The sequence below is a fragment of the Mauremys reevesii genome, linkage group 4 (assembly GCF_016161935.1).
Source record: "Mauremys reevesii isolate NIE-2019 linkage group 4, ASM1616193v1, whole genome shotgun sequence".
NCBI lineage: Eukaryota > Metazoa > Chordata > Testudines > Geoemydidae > Mauremys > Mauremys reevesii.
The window spans coordinates 68,980,411-68,997,841 of record NC_052626.1 but is presented as its reverse complement, the minus strand read 5'-3'; the positions used below and the strand labels follow the sequence as shown (position 1 = coordinate 68,997,841).

At 45.2% G+C, this 17,431-nt stretch overlaps 1 protein-coding gene across 2 annotated transcripts in view; it reads right to left on the bottom strand.

Moving 5' to 3' along the window:
• ARG2 (arginase 2) overlaps positions 1 to 17,431 on the bottom strand; it is a 27,748-nt gene extending 10,317 nt beyond the window's left edge. Inside the window, exons 1-2 of one of the 2 annotated variants that reach the window (XM_039533557.1) lie at positions 17,264 to 17,431; positions 16,712 to 16,784 (exon numbers count right to left, since the gene is read on the bottom strand). In XM_039533557.1, coding sequence (XP_039389491.1) covers positions 16,712 to 16,784; positions 17,264 to 17,380 — 190 coding nt within the window. In that variant the 5' untranslated portion in view covers positions 17,381 to 17,431. The remainder of the gene's footprint in view (positions 1 to 16,711; positions 16,785 to 17,263) is intronic. The other variant, XM_039533558.1, reaches the window with a different exon arrangement.

Below are 17,431 nucleotides of genomic sequence, written 5' to 3'. Positions count from 1 at the left end.
CAGATACATATTCAGCAGATGGTGAGGGTTGCAGAGTAAACAAGAAATTAGAGACGGCTTCCTGAAAGACTCCCCTGATGTGTGCACACCTACCCACTAACGATTAACAGCATTACCATTTTAGGGTCCATTTACATGGACTGTGAAAGGGGTGTGGTGGGAAAACAAGACATACTAATGCAACACAGCCAGTGTTCTTTTCTTTGTTCCCTTGGAGCCCTGGGAGGGGTAAGTCTCCAAAGGAACTCAGCTGAAGGGCTGAAATTCTTCCTAAGCCCTTTGCTACTGATTGCCCCAATCTGGAGGACTAGAACCTGAGTGAGTACATAACTCAGTCACAACCCAAACTGGTACTGCAAAGGGATCAGAACCACGCCGCTGCCACACCAACTTTCACAGCATTTTAACAAACAAGGTCACACTACGTAAATGAACCAAATTCAACTGGATGCCAACTAGAGACACCGGCAATTCACTGAAATGGATACCTTCAAAACTGTTTACAACCCCCTGGAAATAAAACTAAAAATATTTTAGAAAAAGAGACACAGCAGCTTCAAAAAGGGTTTCCCTCTCCATTTCCTGCTTTTGTTATGGAAATATTCGTACAAAAATAACTGCAAAAAGTTAGAGCTTGGAGCAAGAATAAGCAGGACAGTAAATAACCCTTGAGGGATTGTTTAGCAACCTGGCTTTTTCCAGCAACGTGCCTGTCTCTGACACATCAAATGCTTTCTGTAGTTGCAGAGTCTGGCTCAAATTTCTCTGGATGACTTAACAGTCTTGGCTGAGAATGTGCATCTGAGAGGAGGACTACACGAAAACACTCTCAGGAGCAAACACTCGCCTGCTCCTGGAACCTTTATGATACACTCTTCTTACCAGATATTATTTAAGCACCAGAGGCAAGACAAGATAAGCAAGACAAGGGTCCTACTCCAAGGATCTTACAAGCTGTATTAGAAATTTTATTAACGCTAATGTTAAAAAATTATATAATACATAGGTTGGGAAAAGAGTGTCTGTACATCTAGGTATAGTGCTTAGATTATCCACAAATACAAAGTTTGTTTTTAAAGTCACATGATACAAAGAGTACATAATCAGCAATAACCCAAATTTTGGTGAACAGATTCCAATATCTAAATTGTATTGTTAAATCTAAACACTCAGGTACATCACTCATGAAAAGTTGTACAGAGATTTGGTTGTGGAAAGCAAAATATATCAATATATATCACTTCTCAATTACTGAGGGGCAATCTCAGTGGAGATTGTCCCTCAGTAATTGAGAATTAGGTAGATTGTCCATTTAGAAAATAGTATCCATGAGGAAAGTATTTGTTACTTTCCTGACTGTGCTTACTATAACTAACAACAAGAAGCGCACACACACACACACACAAAAAATAGACTGGGACACTTTATATTTGAAACAGAGCAAAATCTCTTTATTCCCAGTTCTGTGCTGTCACCATAAGACAATCCTGCACATATTGTTTTTTTCTATTTCTTAATTTCAATTAATATTTTGTACCAAGTTTTAAGAAAACAGCCACATAAAATATTATAGTTGGACTGTCTTGTGTACAGAAAGGTCTCCCTGCCCTCCTGCACCAATCAGCATTTTAGGAGTTCTGTCTGTGCTCGTCTGTTTCTTGAACTGTCTCCTCTATGCTGATGAGACTCACTGAAACCAGCCTAAGAGGCAAAACAAGGCAATAAAGGATTTAAATGCATGTGAAACATGATGTTTAAAAAGGAAGAGAATGATGCCAGGCATAGAGCGTGAGCAGATATTGAGCCAAACTCCCTGTGCAGCCACCTCTACCAGTTCTGGATCTCCAAACAACTGTCAACACACCTCAGTCCAGAACTGCAGCATCTTCTGCCATTCCTGAATAGAGACTGACAGCTGTGCCAAACTGTTTCATGTGGTGAAGACAGTTTCATTGGAAAACTGGGAAGCGACCAGCAAACTCTTCACACCTGTGACCTAACCAACAGTAGTTGAAAAGACCTGTTTCAAAAGGAGTAATTTCCCGACATAGCTGGCTAAAGACTAAATAGATCACTGCCTGACAATTCTGTTCCTTCTATGCCTGTCTGTCAAAGCTGTCAAAGGGACTCTCAGCCCACAGGGTTCCTCCCTCTGCCTACTAGGCTAAGCAACAGTCACATTGGATGCCATCACTTCCCTGCCAAGACTAGAAATAAACCTCTATTATACAGAGGTTCCCAGTTTGTAAATGGGAAAGACCTCAGAGAAACATAATAAATGATTTAAGGGCTGATTTATGACGGATAAAAAGGACACTATCAGCTCAAATCAGGCTCAAGCTTTAAAAGATAAATTCAGATCAAATGGAAATACCTTCATGATCTTTTTTAAAAAATTCCCCTGTAGCACTTACAACCCACACTTTGCATCACTTTGTTTTTAGATCACTTAAATTTCAGGTTCTTGGGCAATAACAAAGAGGAATTGGTTAGTCTGTTTTCATGGTTAGACTGTCTACCTTAGCTATCTGTTTTAGAATTTTCACCATAGTATCTGACAGCCTTCTATGTAAAATCAATTCATCACAATAGCCAAGACCCTAGTGATGGATTTCATGGAGTACCTGGCTCACGCCTTGTTTCAGGGTAGAAACTCTGCTCTCTCTCTTTTTTGGGATGGGAGGGTGTTTGTGTTACAGGTTTTGGGCCGTAGGGGAATGTTAGTGTGTGTGTCACATTTATGCTGGCATGACTAGTAAAAAGACAAACGTTTAAATACTTTTTAAAAAACCTAATGTCCTATCTGTATTGTAGGTAAGCAAACTTGTGACAAATGGTGGTGTACAGGGATGCTATTTTGCCACTTTCATTTGGTATTCAGTGAGTATGCAAATCAAGTGTAATTTATACAGCAAAGGGAGGAGAGTTGGGGGTGGATGTAGCAGGAAAAGCAACTAACAATAAAGTGCAAGATAAAGCAGTTCTCCATCATCCCTGTCTCTTAGTATGTTTGTACAGCACCTAGCACATATGGGCCCCAGGTTTAGTTGGAGCTTCTAGACACTACCTTACTACTACTACTACTAACCCCATAAGGTCGGATTTTCATCTTTGTAGCACCTGTTTAAATACAAAGTGATTCCACTGACTTCAATGAAGGTACTGATCCTCATACTTCATCTTCCACATTCCTAGAAGGATTTAAGAGTGTGACCAACCAGCAGAAAAGCATTAGAGCAATCCAAGGGGGATGAGACCAAAAGTAATGGCATGAAACTGAGCAATCAAAAGTTTAGATTGAATATGAGGAAATACTCCCTAACAGGAAAGTCTATTTGTCTGTGGAATAACTCCAGGGGAGTGGAGAATGCTCCATCACTTGAGACATTTAAATCTCGACTGAACAAACAACAAGAGAACACGTTATAGGATCAGCACTGCACTGGCTCCTGAAGTGGGGCTCAGATGGGGCTTAGTGATTCTTTCCATCTGATATACAGGACTATTTTCAAAACAATTTAAAAAACTGAACTTCAAACAGATGCTTACGTTCTATACTGCAATCCAGCAAACATGTCCTAGCTACTCCAAAGGAATATCCAGACAGCCAAGCAAGTCCTGCCCTCAACTCCCAAGGGACAGCACAAACTGACCTGGGTTAGCCTGATTTCAGAGTTGTCCAAGCATCTACATTAGTGTACTTAACGCAGGACCATATTTAATCAAACTATTTGGGATCTGCTCTCCTTGGTGCACATGCTCAAACTCCTGGATATTTGGAGAAGTCCTAACAGACTGGATGATGTTCACTCCCAGCCTTCCCTTTAAATGAAATGCACCTCTTCACTTAGCTCCCATAAGCAGCAACATTCACTAGCAGATAATTTCCCTGCACAGATTTAGAGGAATTTTATTTCTGGCCCAATAGTTCTGGAAACAGAGGATCTCCATTTAACCACAACACCTGTACAGTGCAGGCAGCAGCACCACCCTGCCAACGTGGCTCATTCCTGAACCAGACGCCGCAGCTCTAGAGATCACAAGGAAATTCAGTCTTCATGCCCTCTCTGCCGATACTGTCACTGGGGTGTTTTTTTGTGATGCAGGGAACTGAATGGGGATACCACACAAAGAGGCAACTGGAAAATCATCAATCAGGAATGACCTTCAATTCACTGTTTGCTTGGGCTGGATTGGAAACGATACAAAGCCGAACAACTTCCATACACAGTTTCCAGGCTGCCATTCTAAACCCTGGAGTACTATGTAGAAGGCTGGCTGTGATACACCATGCAAGCAACCGGAAAGTCCCACTTTGACCATTTACTGCTATATTTCATTATGCAACTGTTTACTCACATAAAAACAGTAATCCTGCTTATACAATGATTGCTCTTCCATCTCAGATTACTGCCGTGGATGCCTGCCTCATGAGTCACGAAGTAAAGAAGCAAAATGGAAAGGCTTTCATGGGGAACCGAGAATGATCTATAAAAAACACACTTAAATGCTCCCTTTTCTATGTACAAAGCAAGAGGCTACTAGGTACAGCCATCCCTCCTCCAGACCAGATCAGGGAGCCTGGGCTTTAATGAACCCAGGTAGCTTTTTGGTAGCTGTCATGCCATAGTGGTGAGCTCTGGATGTACTAGCCTTGACTTGTACATCTACGTATGCCTTGCGGTCACTTCTGTATGAATGTCAGCAGGAGGATAGGATTAGAGAGCTAGCAGATGAGTCATTCATTATGACCAGTACATAAAGAAGCCTGTTCTGAAGCAGTTTTAATCCACTAGGCCAGGGTTGGGCAAACTTTCTGGCCTGAGGGCCACATCAGGGTTCAGAAACAGTATGGAGGGCTGGGTAGGGAAGGCTGTGCCTCCCCAAACAGCCTGGCTCCCGCCCCCTTATCCACCCCCCATCAGAACCCCACACCCATCCAACCCCCCCTGCTCCCTGACCCCTATCCACATCCCCGACCCCTGACTCCCATGCCTATCCAACCCCCGCATTCCCCGTCCTCTGACCACCACCCCCCTTCAGAACCTCCACCCCATCCAACCACCCCCTGCTCCTTGTCCCTCGACTGCCCCCTGGGACTTCCTGCCCCTTATCCAACCCCCCACCCCTCATACCATGCCACTCAGAGAAGCGGGACTGGTAGCCGCGCCGCCCGGCCAGAGCCAGCCACAAAGCCATGCTGACCGGCAGGAGCTCACAGCCCCACCGCACAGCGCACTGGTGGCACAGCGAGCTGAGGCTGTGGGAGGAGGGGGGACAGCTGGGGAGGGGCCAGAGACTAGTAGTTGGCCCACCTCTGCACTAGGCTAAGCAGAGAAAAATCTCCCCTATTGACAGGAGGGTGAGGAGATACTGTCTTCCCTATAGATGTGAATCTAGGACACCCAAATGCACAACATCTGGGGATTGTGTGATCAGCTCTGCAACAAGAGGGCAGAATAGAAGCAGCAATGTCTCCTGCTGCCAAGACTTACTAAAAGTCTCCTACTGGAGAAGGATCAGAGTGTGATAAATTTAAAACTAGGGCTGAAAAAACACCCACTGATTTTTTTATATTATATATACACACATTCATATATGCAAGCATTGATGGGGAGATGCACCGAATGGTTTAATAGGGCTTTCTCATCCATTACATTCCACACCCCGATACCCTCACCCTACTTCTCTGCACATATTATGAGATCTAGTTCCAAGAAAACATTTCTTTAACCAGTATCTGTTTTAACACTAGAGCTCTACTATCTTCTGCCTACCCACAAAACCAAACCAGTCAACTACCATTCAAACTCAGTGCTCCCAAGGTTGTCCACAAACCCTGATATTTCCTAGCTCCTCACATTTCCCAACTTCCTCCCATGTGAGTCAGTGTCACACGGGGCCTGGGCCCTCTGATGTTAACGGGTGCCCCCAAAAAAATCAGTTTCTAGGCTTGGGAAACATTTACATTGTAGAGTTGCATCAGAACAGGATATTCTGATGCAACCTCAATGTGTTGTGACATAACATGACAATGTTATTGTGCTGCACAAGCCCTGTAACTGGGAACTCCAGATACCAGGGTAGCCAGTTCTGCGGAAGCCCTGGAAGGTGGCAAGAAGCCAGAGAATGTGAATTTGTATTTATCATAACTATTCTGACATCTATTTTACACTGCTTTCCCCAAGTTTCCCATGTTATTTAACCCTTTACGGCCTTCTCCAGGTGTCCAAGCCCCAGCATTAGAATCCTCCCTCACTTACATTTCCAATTTCCTTCAAGCCCACAATGAGCTTAAAGCCAGCAAAGCAGCATTTTCCTAACAGCAACCCTACCAAGGGCATGACAGACACATCTGGTCCCACTATAACGAATCCCTCCCCAGCAACAAGCTCATTGTCCTTTACCATTACATGAGATAACATATTGATTTTCCCAGGCAGGTAAAGACAAACCAAAGCAGGAATGAATCACTGCTTTCCCCAGTTCCTTCTGATACTAATAGCACTTCAAAAATACTCCTGGTGGAAGAGACAGCTCAGCATTACCAGATCACTTCACATTTTTACATCCCCCTTCCCCTCCCCCACAAAAATAAACCAAAACCAAAAAAACCCTACAGTGCGGTTTAGCTTTTTGACAGCTGATTTGGGTGCCAAATTCCTGATATTTTGCCTGATAGTTTTGCCACTGAAAGTTGCCTCTTCCACACAAAAAACAAAAAAAAACACTTTAAGGGTTCCTGAAAAAACTGTGCAAATTTCAAGCTTTTTCAGACCTCATAGGTCTGAGTCTTTCAGATGAGAGGCAAAAACCAAGTCTCAACCAACAAAATGGTTGTTAAAGATTCCACGGCACTTAAAAACAAGAAATATGCCAAAATCCAGTTCAGATAACGAAGTTCTGCCCCCACATCAATCCCATATGTGGTTCCAATAGAAACCCTATTCTTCCCTCTTTCCTTCTATCTCAGAGGTGGCTGAATTTAAGCAAGATAAACGGATCCACATATACATAAAAACTGTAAAGTGCGTTGGGATGAAAGAAAAACAAAGAGCTCTCTATTCTTTGCTCCAGTGCCTTAAGTCATCTTAGTAAAACTCGGGATGGGAAGAAAAGGAGAGGGGGATGGACACACAAGAGGAAGAGTCAGGAAATAAAATTTCCTATTTTACATCAATTTAAGCTAAATTGATGTAATGGTTTAAATTACATTAAGAGCATCCGCACTGTGATCAGAGTGCACTGTAATGATTTTTAAACCAATCTAAAGTTAAACTGTTGCAGATGTGAATACAGACAAAACCTAAGGGCAAAAATTCCAACGATCATGATGCCAAGAATCTTCAATTTCCCAAAAAAGGTCATGTGACAGGAAAGTCCCACTTCAAAGAACAAGTAAAGAGCCTCTCCCAGTAATAAAGAGGGCTATGGAGCAGACAGCTGATTATTTAATGAGTGTCCAGACTCCAAGCTGAGTGTTTGTGCTTTGATTGTTGGCATCTTCATAGGTTGTAACTAGCCTTTGAAGTTAATACCACTTCGGACTGGTCTGCGCTTGAAAGTTCTACCTGTATAACCAGATCTGTTGGGGGGAGTGATTTATTTATTACTGATGCAGATATACCGCTACAAACCCTAGTGTGGACTTAACAGTGTTTACACTAGTATAACTTATTCCAGTTTGGGAAGCAAAATAAAGTATACTGATATAAGCACCTTTATGCTGGTATTACTATCTATGCTCTCGGGGGGGGGGGTTCCCCACACTAATTATGCCGGTATAGTTAAAATGTCAAACTTCCTAGTATCAACAGGCCCTTAGATGACCAGCATGCTGGAGAAGAGTGCTCATACTATTTTGCTTTGTAGGGCAGGTGAAATGATCGCAGGGCATCAGATTACACTGGGGCCCTTTGTCCAGAGGGGAGTTTTCTGAAAATATTTCCCATCACTGCTAACATGGACGCAGCTCCCCTGGTGCTATCAATGGGTGAGAACAAAAGGGAATGGTGGCAACCAGCATCTTTGACCCTCCTGTAGTCTAGCCCAGTGGTCCCCAAACTTTTCAAATTGTGCCCCCTGCCCCCTCACCCCAGGAGCCAGAGCTGGGAGCAGACTTGTGGCTCCTGGGTGATTGGTGGGGCAGGAGCAGTCAGGGTAAGGGGGTCAAGGCTGGGGCTGATCCAGGACCCAGGCCCAAGGCTGGGGGAGGGAGCTGAGGCTGGACTGGGACTGGGACCAGGAGTGGAGCTGCAGCCAGGACTGTGGCTGGGGGTGGGGCTAGAGCACAGCTAGGGGCAGAGCGGGGCTGGGTTGTGCTCCCTCCCCAGTGGCACGCATCCTGTGGGGGCTAGCCTGGGTCTGCTGTGCTCTCCCCACCCCTGAACATTCCTCTGTGCCCCCCTAGGAGGGCATGCCCCACAGTGTGGGGAGCACTGGTCTAGACCCACTAAGTACATAACAGATGACACACTGATTAAAATGCTAGCAGTCACCTATAACTCTGTTTACACAAGTGCTCTAGCAGTCACTGCACTGCACAAGCATTAGTAATAGTGGGAAATATGAGAAACAAAGGCTAGTGTGGATACACCTTGGGGATTTACAGATGAAGCCAGATGCTCAGATTTTTAAGAAATCCTTATAAATGGCAGGATTTGATTTTTTTTTAATTGGCCCTGGAAACATGGAAAGGCTTAAGAGCTTTAATGGGCTGAGCCTTGAAGGGAGACGGCTGAGATGGGATCCAGGTTTGACACATGAATACCAAATCCCTAGTTGGATTAATACATGCAAACATCCCACTTGGCATCTGCATATGCCCCATGACCAAACTGAGTTCAGGTGATGTCTAAATGGAATGGGTGGGGGCTTGTTTCAATGGACTCCAGGCCAGAAAGTCAGACTCTCCTATTCAATAGCCTAATCATCTCTTGAATACATGGGTTGCTGATGAGAAGAGTGGGCCCAAGCCTGCAACCCTAACTCCTGTAAGTCTGACACGTGCAGTAATTCACTTTACCAAGATTTGATTGCCCAGCTCTTAGCACATAATGAGCAGTAACAACATTTGCAGTTAAAAGCTTTGCAGCCCCTTCAGTGGGCATCCAGGGGAAGCTCAGTGATTCATTATGGTAGCAAGGAAGAGACCATCCTGCCGCAGTGGACCTCCTCTAAGAGCTTGGGGGCGGGGGCGCAGAAAGGCTGACTTGCTGTTTTAGATAAGCACGTGGTAGTAGCTGCCTTAGAGGCTTCTAAGGCCTGGTCTACACTGGGGGTGGGGGAGGGCGGGGCAGAGAGATCAATCTAAGATATGCAACTTCAGCTATGAGAATAGTGTAGCTGAAGTCAATGCATCTTAGATCAACTTAGAATCACTTTGTGTCCTTGTGGCACGGGATCAACGGCTGCTGCTCCCCCGTCAACTTTGCTTCCGCCTCTCGCCGAACTGGAGTTCAGCAGTCGACAGGAGAGCGATCGGGTATCGATTTATCGCGTCTACACTACACGCGATAAATCGATCCCCGATAGGTAGATCGCTACCCGCCAATCTGGCGGATAGTGTAGACATACCCTTAGTCACAAAGGAGTAGAGCTTCTCCCTTTTAGGTTAATCAGCTGACAGCAGCTGCCTTCTCCCTGCTATGCTGCTCCTGCGTAGCCAGAGCAGAGCTCTACTCCTAGAGAGCTTTGAGCTGCCATGTAGAGCTCTTGAGCTTTACCAGAATGAAACTCCGCTACTATGTGAGTGAAGAGCCCAACATCATAGCATCCTCTCTTTGCAAGTCTCCCTCTACCCCCACAAGCCAGTTCATTAGTCCTCCATGACATTATGTCCCCCTACTTATCTAGTCAGCCAAACTGGGAGGTTGGATCCAGATCCAAACTTCATAGCTAATCCAATCCTCCCCTCTAGCACTCCAAACCAAAAACCCTCATCTGGCCACTAAAGTCTGCAGCTCAGGCATCTTTAAACTTCAGTAAGCGTTGCTTCTGATTTTAAAATCACAACCTGATCTCCTGTGATCTGGGGACCCAAACAGCATACCATTGTATTAGTCAGCACACAAGAACTAGGCAGGGGCAGACTAGGGGCACAAGGCCCTTCATTGCAAGGACAAAAGAGGTGCCCCCCAGGGTGATCAGGGCAGTGGTAGCTCAAGCTGAGGTTACCTACCCCTTCTAAGCTCTGAGGAGGGTCTTCTCCTCTGTTAGGAAAGGAGACTGCAAATGCCACTGCCAAGGGGATCTGTGGATTTCAGTTTGCTGAGAGTCTGTACTTCACCTGCAACAGGTCAAGGGCCTCCAAGTCCTGAGGCCTCTCAAGAAATATCACTGTAGGCCAGTCCAAGCCTGTTTACTTTTCTGCACTTCAGTCAGCTTGGACAGGCAGCATTAACAGTGAAAGTTATACCAAGTGTCCAACAACACGTTGCTTCTGTAGGCCAAACTCACTGTACACACCAGGGGCTCCTTCCCTCCACCCCACAAGCCATGCTCCCGTCCCCATCTATTGCAGGGACTCTCCGTAACCCCCTCCTTCCCCCATGCCAGGACCCTCCTCCCTCCATGGCCTTTCCACACCACCATTCTTATTTCTTTTCTTTCTGTCTGGAAGATAAGCAATTCAATGTGTCAATACTGTAATTTCCAGTGAGAGGATGAGCACAGCTGAGACAGAGGGTACGTCTACACTTACCGCGCGGGTCGACGCGGTGAGTTCGACTTCTCGGAGTTCGAACTATCGCGTCTAATCTAGACGCGATAGTTTGAACTCCCCACGCGCTCCAGTCGACTCCGGAACTCCACCACTGCAAACGGCGGTGGTGGAGTCGACCTTGGAGCCGTGGACTTCGATCCCGCGGCATCTGGACGGGTAAGTAGTTCGAACTAGGGTACTTCGAGTTCAGCTACGCTATTTGCGTAGCTGAACTTGCGTACCCTAGTTCGACCCCTGCCCTTAGTGTAGGCCAGGCCAGAGAATGACATCAAGTTGAGTATAAGGCCTCACAAACTTGGCCAATTAGATTTTAAAATGTTGTCAGTCTCAGGGGTTAGTAGCAAACTTAGAAGGATAAGATTTTTATCAGTAGATGTCAATAAATATCAATCTCACCATCCACACACAAATGGATGGAAATCTTCATCTGTAATAATTGAAATTTACAGAGACAAAGAAAGAAAAATGATGCTTGAGAGCTTATGAGAGTCAAAACCAATGACTTTTGAATTAGGCTTGTTACAAACAGATTAGTGAACAAACACTAAAAACAGGTAGGCTCTGTTGACTTAGGGATACTTTCTTTTTATAGTTAGACATGTGATGTTGACAATTGTGTTTTAACAGGTATAAAGCTTTAATTTTTTGAATCGCACTGCCAAATTTTCAGCAACTATGAAAAAAAATTTTACATAAAAATGAATGCTGAAATCCTATAATTTTGTGCAACTGAAAATTTAAATCAATAATTCAAAAACATGAACAAACATCTCTCAAAGTTATAAAACAAAGAACAAAAACAAGTTGTGCCATGCCTAATTATTGGTAACATAAGGAAGGACTAAACTTCTCTCACCTACAGCTTTTGGCTCAGGATTCTGGTGCATTAGCCCTCATGCCTGCATCTCCAGTTTTTCAGCTGACCCCAGGAAATCTATTTAAGTCTTCGATGGAGGCCGTTCTTTGCTGTTGCTCGGAGGGTGAAAGGCAGGTTAGGGGCTCAGACTCATCTCAGCCAAGTTGTGTAAGACTGGGATATTCTCTGCCTCTTGGCTCCATCCCTCTGGTTCAGTAAGAGCACAAGCGAGCAGCTGAGAAGCAGTGTGTGCCCCAGCCAGCTAGATGACAGCAATACCAACAGCAACCCTTGCTGTAGTGACCTCAGGGTGACGGGAAAGAAAGGGGCAGCTCAGGACTTCATTGGAAGGAAGTGTTGAAAATTATATGGAGGGAGGGGCACTGTCCAGATGATCTCAGGGAGAGAGAAAGAGTGCGCGTGGGGGGGGAGGGGGGGTGTTAAGGCAGAAGGCAAGGACTGAAAATTCCCTCCCAAAAATATCAATTATTGAGGGTGAGATGTGAAAGGGGCAATATAGACAGGAAAGTTTAAAGTCTTTCCTTTCCCTTCACCACCCCAAAGCAAGCAGTTGTGCTAACAACTATTTATAACAATCTGGGCCCTAATTCAGGCACAAGCACATCTGAAAAACTGGGATGATGGAAGGGGAATAAAACCTGATGCTGAGTTCACACACACGACCTCCTCTACATTTCACTTGTGAATATGCCTCCCAGCCCAGGTAGACAGAGATGCGCTAGCTCTGCTCCAGCTGGGATGCTAAAAATAAGGGTGCAGACATTGGGTGACTAGCCCATGCTGCAGCTTCCACCCCCTTACTTTTAGAGTGCTAGCTTAAGCAGGGCTAATGTGTCTCTGTCTACCCAGCCCGGGAGGCACGCTCACATAGGCAGAGTAGACATACCCTCAGCATCCAGAGCAACAAAGATGCTTGCAGACAGGATCTAGGAATCAGGAGGTACAATTCATGCATTTTACCACCTCAACTCCAGGGCATTAGCGAGGAACCTTTATTTATTTTTTAATATAAGTCAAGGAAAACTAATCACTTAAAAGATACTGATTTAAAACACCCCCCTCCCCCCCAGTAAGACAGAAAAGAGGAGCCACAATTTCTGTCCAGTCTACCCCCCTCCAAATAAATAAGCTTCTTCTACTTGTTTTTAAAGAATATTGCACTTCATTAATTCATGTTACCGCAGGGGAAGAAGGAAGCAGAAGCCTTTTCTCTTAGGCTCCCACACACCCACAGAATCCACCCTCCACTGCACCTTCTTCTGCTGGGACATGTCATGTGCCCAGTACATGTAATTGCCAGGTGTGCACAAAACGTGCATGCATGTACCCCACTTTGAACTAGTTGGGAGTATGGACACCACACAAAAGCTTTCTTTGCACGCTCACGTCCATGCTGAATGTACTATGGACACACAATGAATGTGAATGCTTCAAAAGCTGCATTAATGTGAGGCTGATATTCTCCGATGTTGTATATGTCAGTTAAATGTTATTACACCTCTTTAAGGAGCTTCTCAGTCTCACAATATTACCTCCCTCCTCCCACCTAAAGACCAACAGTGGGGGGAAGGGGAATCACTTAGTTCCTTTGTCAGAGTCCTAAGATCTTGGGAAAGGTTTTTAGTGTCTTTGTTCACTCTCATTTCCGTTGCTGGGAATCAGGAGTTTCATAGTGGAATTTAGGTCCAGAAAATTTGATTAGTCATAACCAACAGTGTTGTGCACACAACAGCTGTTGTAAATTCACTTTATTATCTACTGTAACACTAGAAAGATGCAAATGAACAAAAAGAAAAAGGAACTATAGCAATATTATATATTCAGAGCCCTCCTGCCAGGCGAAGGGGAAAAATAAAACATCCTTTGCTGAATTTCAATCTTATTCCTCATTGACCAACAGCCACACACAAAGCACCCTCTCGCTCAGTGACTTCCCCCCTAACCTTCTATGCCACACTGCAATAGGCTGTCCCTACCATATAAAACTCTCCCCTGTGGATGCTGACTGAGTCTGTCATTGCTTGTCAGTGAGGGCCCCTTCTGGCAGACTCTATAGCAATCCACACACCACCTGACCCTATTCATCAACAGGGCTGCAGAAATTTAAGCAGCAATAAAACACTAAGACAACAACAGACATGAATAGAAAAGCAGCAGCTCATATCAGTGCTGGAAAAAGTGCATTTTAGCAACAAAAGAAGAGAAGACCTTGAAAATTTTTAATATTTAAAGGGACAAAAAAAATTAAGTCCTTCTCCTGCTTTACTGATATTTTAAGTTAGTAAACACAGAGGTCCAGATCCCCAAAGATATTTAAGCTCCTAACTCCTACTGAAATCAATACAAATTAGGCACCTAATACCTTTGAGGATCTGAGCCAGGAAAATTTTTTCCACCATTTATTCATTTTTGTGTTTTTTTTCCCATATGACTTGGACACAAAACTACACTTTGTCAATTTCACTTTTCATTTTTATGGTCACAAAAAGATAGCATTTCCAGTGTCAAAAGAATCTGATATCCCTTCCCCTGGAAATGGGGGCGGGAGGGGGGAGAAGAGAGGGAATGACCCACAAACCAAAACAAAAAACAAACACTGTGCAAACAGAAGTTTTTATTGAAGTTTTAGTTGTCAATGCAATGGAAGCATTTCTATTCAGGTTGGATATGGGTACAACCTCTTAACAAAACTGAATTATTAGACCTTTGTTATTTGAAGATGACCCCATAGTTAACTACAGACTAACTGACTGGTCAAAGAATTTTGGAGTCACTTGACAGATAAACTATAAAGAATTGCCTAATCCCCCTTGAGCATTATAGCCTTCTTTTAACATCTGGTAACTTCTGAGTTTCAGAGATTTTAGATAACTTAAGGCTCTCCGGTCTCCAGACCCACTTTTTACTTCAGGATGACACAGCCATCAATCATAATATGGCCAAAGGTTGTTGTGGCCTATATCCAGAGATGCTGCATGATGCAAAAAGTGAACATGGAATGAGGTGGTAACAGACCTTTATAGATACTAAGCAGTGCAGGCTGGAAGCTTTTAACTATTGAATCATAAGGATCTGGGTACGATAGGGTAAACGCTGTATACTAAAATCTGCTGAACATCATCATTTGCCTGAATAGGACTCCATGTTGTGGAGAAGATGATATAGCTTCCTGGTGATTAAGGGATTAATCTCCCCTCCGTGCATACACTTATATGCAATTAGTATTAATAGGATTTACATGCAGGCATCATGAATTAACCCTTTAAGGTCTGACCTTGCAGTCCATTCCGCAAGCACACAATCCCAAGGAAAACAGTCAGCTTTATAGACTATAGATCAGAGGTCCCCTAGATGTGGGGTGTGCCCCCTCTTGAGGGGGCATGGAGGAACATTCAGGAGGCACCATGGGAGTCCTGGCCAGCCCCCATGAAGGGTGGAGAGGGAGTGACACTCAGCTCCAGAATCTGAGCCGGACCCCCTCTGACTGGAGGGTGTTAATGGGCCACTTTAATGTGAATGGTCCCTTGAAATGTGTTCAATACTTATACTAAACAATCTGTTCCACCTCCTATTTAGCTGCATCCTTTCTGAGTACCTTTACCAGATCTGAACGAGAGTTCTGTGTAAACTGGAAAGCTTGTCTCTCTCACCAACAGAAATTTTTCCAATAAAAGATTACTTCACCCACCTTGTCTAATATCCTGGGATCAACACAGCTACAACACTGCATAATTTCACCATACACACACAAACTGACAAAAAAATTCCATCCATCATAATAGAAATTTACAAACAGGCAAAATAAAAAAAGTGCTGCTTGCAAAGTACTTTGAGTTTGATTTAAAGAGATTTACTTCCTACATTTTGACATGCAATGTTGACAAATTGTTTTAGCAGTTAATAAACCTTTAGCATTTTGAATCTGTGTCTACTGTCATAAATTATTGTCTGATCTTCCCCATAATTTCCCACAAATGTTAAAGTTTAAATAAAAAATTTTAAAAGCCCCAGAGAGGAGCCCAGAGCTTAAAACCCATAATTTTGCACAACTGTGAAAAATTTAAAATCAACAAACATTGATACTATCCATCAAAATTATAAAATAAATAAATAAAAATCACATTCTGCCAAGCCTTGCTACTGCCTCCCTACTGAGACCACGAGCATGGATTCTACTATTTGGCTTGCAAGTTGCCTGACCCTCTTATCCAGCCATTGACAAAAAAGTAAGGATACTTGTTTTCTCTGGTTCTGAAACTAGGAGGGAATGGGCTATAAATTGTTGAGACTACACAAGACCAAACATTTGCTTTTGCTTACCCCCAGCCCTACTAACAAACAAGGCAAGATCACATTTTCTTTCTGTTGAGCTAGCACTATTCCTATATCCTCTCAATGCAAGACTAGAATTAGATGAAAGACTGGAGACAAAAACCTGAGGTTTTCTTCAGACAATTCTGGACTCCTTTTTGGGACAGGGCTAGGGTATTATTATTAAGGGGCTGAGCTAAGTAGCTGATTATTTGAAGGAGTGCAGTAAATGAATTAAGCGATTTGCACTTGCTGCTGACATTCTCAGAAGTATTGTCTGAATGGTACTCAGAAATTTCCACACCTAAAAATCTAGATGTTCAGCCTGGCACACCCAACTTTCTGTAGACCAAAGCCTCCCTTACACACATTCAAATTTGTTACACATTTAACTGCCCAATATCCACATACATACAAACAATGTCTGTTCTGTGCAAGTTAGTTCAGATCCACAGACAAACATTTTTAACAGCAGTATATAGCCTACTTTCAAGTCTCTATGCCCCATTCAATCCTTAGCATCTCTGCTTCTGGCCCAGTACAGATACTGGGTTTTGTGATTCATCCTACTTCACAGGGACAAGGCAAAGACATTTTCTAGACAGGGAAGTACCCACCCCTTCCAGCAGAAAGCTCTGAGTGTGGGGCTGATTCATGTTTCTGCTAAGTGAGTCACGCTAAGGCAACGGGGATGCAGGGACATGCAATACCCCCAGGCACCTAATGGCCCCAGTCGTGTCAGCGAGGGGCCACTTTTCCACCCAGCCGCGGCTACTGCACGTGGCCCGCCCGCCCCTTACCCAAGCCGGAGAGCCGCTCCGTCAGCCCCGCGTTCCTGATGGCAGCGGGGCCGTGGTCCACCCCTCTTCGCTTCTGTAAGACAAAGGGGCTCCGTTAGGATCCACCGCGGGGCGAGGCTTGGTGCTCACAGAAACGGACTGAGCCGCGGAAATCACACGGAGCCGCGAATCGCCCTGGGGAGGGTATTTTCCTTCCCGACCGGCCATCCGTGCGCCGCGGGGTCCGCTCCCCGAGGGCGCTTCACGCGGGAGCGGCAGCGTGTCCTCGCTGGCACAGGAGCGTGGAGGGACTGTACCCCGCAGCCTGGGCCAGGCCGTCCCCGGGGAAACCCGCTGGGACACCGAGACATCGCGGCTACTGCGACCAGCCGAGCACGATTCGCACCGCACCCGGGACCCGCCCTCGCTGCCGGCCGGGCGGCAGGTTCCCCCGCCCGCAGAGCGTCTCTCGGGGGTGCCGGGATCGCCGATCCCTTTGTGCTGAGGAGCAGCGAGTCTCTCCGAGCCCGTCTGCCGCCGGGGGGCGGGCCACACCCGCCCCGCGATGCTCACCTGCCCCCTGGAGAACGGGGCTCCGATCAGCGCCACGGAGTGGGCAGGTTTCTGGAGCTGCAGCGTGGAGCCCGCCTGCTTCCGCAGGAGCCGGGCGAAGCTGCTGCGCAGAGACATGATGCAGAGCTGCTCGCGCGGCCGCCGCGCTGCCCCTTTTAACCCGCGCGC